The sequence below is a fragment of the Cryptomeria japonica genome, chromosome 10 (genome assembly GCF_030272615.1).
Source record: "Cryptomeria japonica chromosome 10, Sugi_1.0, whole genome shotgun sequence".
Taxonomy (NCBI): domain Eukaryota; kingdom Viridiplantae; phylum Streptophyta; class Pinopsida; order Cupressales; family Cupressaceae; genus Cryptomeria; species Cryptomeria japonica.
Window position 1 is genome coordinate 76,113,490 of NC_081414.1, and position 7,491 is coordinate 76,120,980.

At 36.5% G+C, this 7,491-nt stretch overlaps 1 protein-coding gene across 1 annotated transcript; it reads right to left on the bottom strand.

Moving 5' to 3' along the window:
• Positions 1-2,122: 2,122 nt before the first annotated feature.
• On the bottom strand, positions 2,123-5,281 carry LOC131033320 (glycine-rich domain-containing protein 1). The gene is made up of 3 exons (XM_057964516.2): positions 4,644-5,281; positions 4,168-4,513; positions 2,123-3,524 (listed from the first exon to the last, which is right to left on the bottom strand). Exons 1-3 carry the CDS (start codon positions 4,799-4,801, stop codon positions 2,535-2,537), a joined length of 1,494 nt encoding a protein of 497 aa, XP_057820499.1. The 5' UTR covers positions 4,802-5,281; the 3' UTR covers positions 2,123-2,534.
• Positions 5,282-7,491: the final 2,210 nt, after the last annotated feature.

Below are 7,491 nucleotides of genomic sequence, written 5' to 3' on the forward strand. Positions count from 1 at the left end.
TAGTAGAACTGTTGCTCTAATACCACTATAATGTCCCTTCCCATAATTTTAACAAATAGACAATTTGAAACATAAGCAACAACATTCATTGAATAACATGAACCACTCTTGCTAACTATATCAAAATAACACACATAAACTTATGCAAATGATTCACAATTCTAGTGGTAAATCTATTGATTATAATTTGGTCTCTACAATTGGGGATTGTTATGATAGTCAGCACACAACACAAAACAATAACAAATAATGTTCATATTAACTCACTAGAATCTTCTACAAATCTTTGAGGTTCCAATGCACTCTCTGAATGAGAATGCCCTCTAAAAGTCAAAGAGTTTTCATCCTTTGACCCTAGCAACCAATGTGATTTTGTCCATTGATTGTAGTCTCTTATGGGTTTTTGTCCATAGAATGACTTGAACACAAAGTGTTTAATAGATATAATAACATAACATGGATGAATCACAATTAAAAGATTTTCCTAATTTTTGTATGCTCCCTACACACACGACCAAATATGTTGGCCTAAGCTCAAAATATCACCAAGACCCATATTTATATCCCACTCATCACATTATTGGTTAGCCTTATAGGCCTTATAGTCTTTTCCTACTAGAGTTTAAAACTTTTCTTTCCCCTTCAACTTGGCATTCATTAGGTCACAAGCATGATCCTTGTCATCTAATTGCTGTGTGTCGTGTGTCAGGAGGTACCTTGACCCTTGACCTTTGAAAACTCTTGGCACGTGTTGAGAAGTTACTTTGATGCTTGACCCTCAACAACCTTCAAGTATGTGCCAAGTGATAAACTTGACCCCATGAACTTCAATTTTATCCCAAGTGAACAATAGCTTGACTATTTTTTGAAAAGGGAATATGACACTTGCCTCCACTTGTAAGAGAGCAATTTGAAGCACACTCCAAACTTGTATTAAGTAGAGTATTATTATAAAAAAAAATGTTTTGATGATAATGCATAGAATATGTGTACACAAATTTTGGATTTAAAATAAAGGTTAAAAAATTAGAGCACACATATATGAAATTAAAAATAAATAATAATCTAAACCAATTGATAGGTGTGGAAGTGTTGGGTTCACTATAATGAAGATATGTAAAAGAAAACCTCTTCACATATATTGAATGTTTATAATAAAATGAGTAAATCAGTTAAGTAAAAATTAAGATTCTAGAGAATAAAAGTTAAGTCACTAACATGAAATATACGTGTAGAAACATAATTGAAAGATATTAGGGATAAGGTGGTGTATAGCTATCTCATTGTTTCATGGCGATTGATGCATCACGTTTGATGTTATTTGTGTGTTGAATCAAAGATTGGAATGTTGCATAAAAGATTGTGATCCTAGAAAAAGTTGATACTACATTCTTGATTGATTCTTGCAATCTCGACCTTCAATCATGATTGGATCCTTTGCACATGAAAAACATATAACTTGATTCACTTTCATTAGATATTTGAATGGAGAATACAATGTTGAAGAACAACTTTAGAAGCTTGCGTGAAGGTTGAAGTGTTAAGACTTCTTTGCACCTGTTCTCTTGTTGTTTAAATTATTGAAAACATGATATATTTTTCTTAGAATGAAGATCATTGTATATTTATCCTTGAATGCTAATGCAATTTCGCGATTAAAAAATACTTATGCTTCCTTTCTCTTATATTAAATACACTTTTGATACATATGTTTCCATGATGTTTTGAAACTAGTGACTTAGAGTATGTTTTCAAATATGACAACTTTGACATCAATCTAGACATTTGGTGAGCAAGTTGTTGAGCAACACTTGTATTTTTGAGTTTATTAATTCAAATACATTGAAAAATAAATTTAAATTAAAATAAAAACAAGCACGTCAATGATGTTATCCAAGAATGTAAACACATCAATGATCTTGTTTAAGGACATGATCTTGTTTAAAACATACAAATATATGAAATATGAAATGCATGGATGAATAGAAGCATACATGGTTTTTAAGTTGTATTACTTTTTACACCTTAATGATTTAAATTTAGTTCTAAATCAATATAATATATCACAAGACATGGTTAAAGTGAATGCCAAACAAGCAAAAGAACTAAGTAAAGCGAAGAGTGATACGATTTAAAATTTGTGTAAGTTTATACTGTAAAAAAAGTTCAGTTGAGCTTTATAATGTATATTTACAATAAGGCCAAAATAGAAGAGCACTTTTCTCTTTCTAATCCTGTTTTACAAGGAATATTTATTTCAATCCTGTAATTGTATTTTGTCAATTCCATCAAGCCTCTTCCATCAAGCCTCTTTCCCACTCTGTAAAATAGTATAGCTTCAGTCAAATCTCATGACCCTGAAAATTTGTTTCCAATTTTGAATTGGTTAACATAGTGGCAGCGGGCCTTTTAGGTAGCATGCATCTTCTGGTTCTTGGCTCTGTATTCATGCATCCTTCTGCTGGTCACATGAGCTTCAACATAGTTGTCATATGTTTGAATACTCAAAATCAGAGTGAAAAGGGTTTGTAAGATCAAACCCCCCACGCTGCATCCCTGAACGACGTTGCACTAGGAAACATGCCTTCGAAACTGTGGGCATTACATATTTGCCCTCTGCAACTGCACTCATCTCTTTCCAAACGTCTCCTTCGCCTCTCTACATTTTCAGAGGAAGAAAAGCTCTTCATGGAATGAGGCCCTGAATCTCTCCCTGCAGCTGGCAAAATGGTTTTTTCCACAGATGGCACTGAAGTTGGAGGCGTTGCAGAGAGGGCAATATGCATACTGGGTGGCTTCCACTCACCTTTCACTTCCCCTTCAACCGACAGAGGAAACCATTTCTCCAGAGATAAGCAAGAGGACTCTAACAAGTCTTTCCATGCTATTTTGACGCTTGCAAGGAGCTTGGAGCCTCCTCTCATGTTTCCCCACAGGCTTTGGCTCCTCCACCTTACTTCAAACCCTAGAAACTGTGACTGCAACTCTGAAACAAGGCTCCCATTTCCTTTGCACTCCAGAGAGAAAGCCTCTCCCCATTCTGGATTTGAGGCTGCTGGCACTTCCTTGCTATTCTTTGTTATTACACCGCTTGCGGTTTGTATGTAATATCTAACAAACAGGGTGCCTTTCTCCTTTCTGAGGTGCCTTGCCCTCACAATTTCCAGCCTGATCTCCATGCTTTCTTGTGCACTAGGAGATTGTTGGGTTGTATGCAATTGCATGGGCCCTGCTCTCATGTATCGCCTGCCAAAAGTATTCTCCCATTGCTTTGTGGTCTCAGGGAATCTCGCTCCAGTCGTTGCAGTGCTGGTGATGTTGTAGTGCTGCAGCACTTCTCCAAGCAGCTCAACTGTGTCGTTGGCATAAATCTGTGGGTTCAGCTGGTGAGAACGCCAGATGAGCTCTATGTCATGGGTGGGCACATGAGAAGACTTTGATTTCTTAATGAGATGGAGAAATGCTCTGTAGCGTTGTTCTGCTACTCTTAGAAAGCGCTCGTCTGACATGTAGGGCGAGGAAACCTGCCATTAGAAGAACAGAAGACATCAATATATGATGGAAAAAGGCTTACAAAATATTTAAGGAAGATGGATGGAAAACAAGTAGGCACAGTAAACTTTAGTCATGGTACCAGAGTTGATCACATGTATTCCATATGGAAAAAGACTAAACAAAAATACAGAGAAAGAAAAGCAGGTGATCATGCTACATACCATATACACTTGTATGATAGAGCAGGAAGTATGGAGACAAAGGCTTACTATAAAGTATAAAGTTCACACAAATGTTTTAATTAGCTTTAGCTGAAAGAACGGCAGAAGGGGTCTGAGGGCTGGGGAAAAAATTATGTTCATGTCTAGGGTTTCAGCCATAGTGTGAGCTTAGATATGGGATACCTGGGAAAATTAAAGTTCAGACAAATGATTTCGGTAGATTTAGCATAAAAGAAAGGCAGAAGGGGTCTGAGGGCTGGGGCCAAAAATTATGTTCAACTCTATGTCTAGGGTTTTGGCCAGTGTGAGCCTAGATATGGGATACCCGGGAAAAAAAAATCTTTTTGGGAAAATTTGAACAGACCAGTCCCCTACTTATTGGGCTATTTGAAAGTAGCAACATTAGAATTGGCAAAACTCTTTAGAATTTTATCTGGGTATAAGGCATTACCTGCTGGAAAAAGGATCGTTGCTTGGTAATAGCTTCTGTCAAGTAGTGCTGATGTATGCTGCTTCTGTTATCCTTTGTGCAGGAGAAAGCGTCCAAGTCCAATGAAATTGGCTCATCGGGAAAGGCTTTTTCCCACAGCTTTGCTGCTGCATTCATGGCAGAATCTTTCTCACAAGGCAGCCTAGTTGTAGCAGGAAGAAGCCTTCCATAGAATTCGTGGCAGTAACTTGCATATTGTAGTGGATTGAGCCTGTGGCAGTGCCACACCCATTCGCAGTCGAGAGGAGGAAGCAAGTCTTCCTTTGCCTCAGAGTTTGCAAGTAATGGGAGCCAGCAATGTTCATACCTGTAAGCACATTGATGAACTTTTTCACTGTTAAACAATCCAATCCCTATCCTCGTTTAACATTTAATTTATAACAGAAAGAAGAGCAAGAATCAAGGGGCTAAAAACTCTTGATAGGGGCTAAAATTACCTGTAAATAGCTCTTTGCACAGCAGGACCCCGGTAGAGGCATGGGTATTGACCCACCAAAGCAAGAAACTCAAGGTGATATTTTGCTGCAGCCACCAGGTCGCAGCTGATGCCAATTGCCTGCGCTTTCTCCCACTCAGCTTCTTGATAACCATCCATTCTTACACAAAAATTGTTCAAAAACTACGCACTGGGCTGTTTGAATAACAGAACAAAGTGAAGGGACGCATAATGCAGAAAGGTCAGAGAACTTATTTATAGCATACGGCATAGAGCTTTGATTAGGACTGATGAGAATCTAATCTCGGCAAATCTTCAATTTGCAAGTTGATTATTGATAGTGACATGAAATCTAATCTTAAAAATCTTCTGGCCCATATATGTTTTTCATCATTTAGTTTATCTTAGGCATTTCCCTTGTCAAATCGCCAGTTTTGAATATGCAATTTTTTTGAGTGGGCAATCCAGAGCAGCTAGCTCTTTCTATAGAGAATCCCCATCTGGCATTATGGATAGCGTACGAAGATCCTTGGAAAATGGCTAACACCTAGCAAGCCGCAAAAGCTGACAGCTTTTAATTTTAAATGGGCATTATTGCTCTCTGGAGCTCACAAAGCAGGAAAGATTGAGCTTGTAGTGAATTATTGCTTCAGAAAGGAAGTTTTCTTAATAACCATCCAATTAAAGTATTGAGCACTCGTCAGTGAAATGATGGGACATGGAAAAGATTTGGGAGACCTTCAAAGTTCCTGCTTTGAGAAACAAAAGTATTAAGATAATTGAACATGGAGTAAAGTTTATCCCTGCCCTGCTCCACAGCACGTGTTACAGATTGTATTCAACTATTGAGATCTATGCTTGATGGGGTACACCTCGGAACATGAGATCCAGCTGAGACTGGTTTCACCAGCTCAATCATTTCACAGATCTCTTAGCCCACAGTTACAGAGTGATGCTGCAATTTTATATCTAGATTATAATACTTGTTTTAAGCAGCCATATTAATGGTGGACCAGAGCTGTAGAGGAAATCGTTTCTTGATAGACTTAGCACACCATCTGACAGACACTTTTGACTGGAGATGGGCACGCTTCAAATCTTCTTTGCCATGGATTTTTCATTATAAACAATTCATCGGGTTCTTTGTGCCCATTTTAAGATAAGTTTTCTGTTAATCATATTAAAATTGTGTTTCATAACATTGTCAATGAATAGTTTGACCCAATTAAAAATTCCCAAGCACAGAATGATTTGGCCTCCAGACCGGTAGTAGAGGTTATTCGTGGAGTTGGTACATGGGTGAGTTTAATATATTCAGTTCTGATGGGAGGATAGAATTTGGTGGGTAGAGACCATTTTCACCTCACGTGTTAAAACAAATAGGCAGAAGAAAAATGCACAGCTTTAGAATAGAATGGAATGGAATATTTACCAGGTCAAAAAGATAGTTTATTTGAAGTTGATGTTGTTACTTTATTGCTTAAAAATGTTTTTATAATCTGATTGTAGTGTTTTTAATTTTTCGTTTCTTCGGCTCTGCTATTATATGTAGAATAGCTTTTTGTGAAAGGAGTTGTTCATCGCCTAGATCCTATTCACATTTATTAGTTAATTGTACTTAGGGTACACATCCAATACTTGTCACTTTATGTCTCATGTCAGAAGATTAAGACACTTGTCATAAACTTAAGATATAGTGTATTTCACTTTGGTCTAGGTAACCAAAGGGTTCTCTTTGTAATCTCAATTGATTATTTATTGTCTTTTTGTATTCATTGATAGAAATATAGTTTATTCCTGTCATATTAATCTTCTCATTTCATTGTGTTTTTCATTAGGCCTCTATATATTGGGTGGCTATCTCCATAGCCAACTCTTACAAATAGCTCAAATAAAAATTGAATAGTTTTTTCAATCCCACAATTTAGTCTCTCTACATCTATATTGCAATGAAAAAAGTGCTCTCCAACCTCCCAAAATTATCTTTCTTTTGCAAGTTTCCTAACTAAACTTCTTGTTGAAGTCTGTCCCAATATATTTGTATTCAGTTACTTTTCCACAAGAACTCCTTAAAATAAAAGCCAAGATTTCTTTTTTTCTTCCAATTGGGGAAGATCAAAATATTAACTTTGATTATATTTACTTGCATGCCCACCTCCTTGTAAAAGTTTTCTAACCCCAGAGAAAACTTTACAATCAAAATGAGATCATTTACAATGTATTATCTTAGAGCAACCTTGTTTCCTCTCAAACTTGGCCATTCTTCCAAGTTGTCAATATATAAGTCAAATAGGATAGGGGATAGTGGTCATGCTTTCTTGACTAGATCATGTCACGTCCAAAGCTTTCTAAAAGGTTTGCTTGAGTTGTAATTTTTACTCGGCCCTCATGAATTCTATAAATTGCTACTTTATATTTTTCTAGGATGCCTACATCCATCCATTTTTTATATAATTTACTCTTAGAAACCATGTCAAAATATTTCTTGAAGCCCACAAACCAACAATAAGCTTCCTTTTTTTCATTTCATATTTTTTATTGACACAATTCAAAGTAGTTCCATGACCTATCGTTGAGTATTATGGTCTAGAACCTTAATTTTTTTTTGGTTAGAGGATTTTATGTCAAACTTAGATCACGGAAATACATTTGAAGCCTTAATAAACCACTTCCACATAAAAAAGTATCCAAATGTGTAGCATCAGGATGATACCATATGTACCCTAGGAAAACTCTCAAATGGAAAAAAATTAGCCTTAAAATAATACTCTCAATGTATTATCTCATGAGCAAAGATTACAACACTAGCAAAGTTCACATGCAAGGCTTTTGAAATATTGCACTCCCCA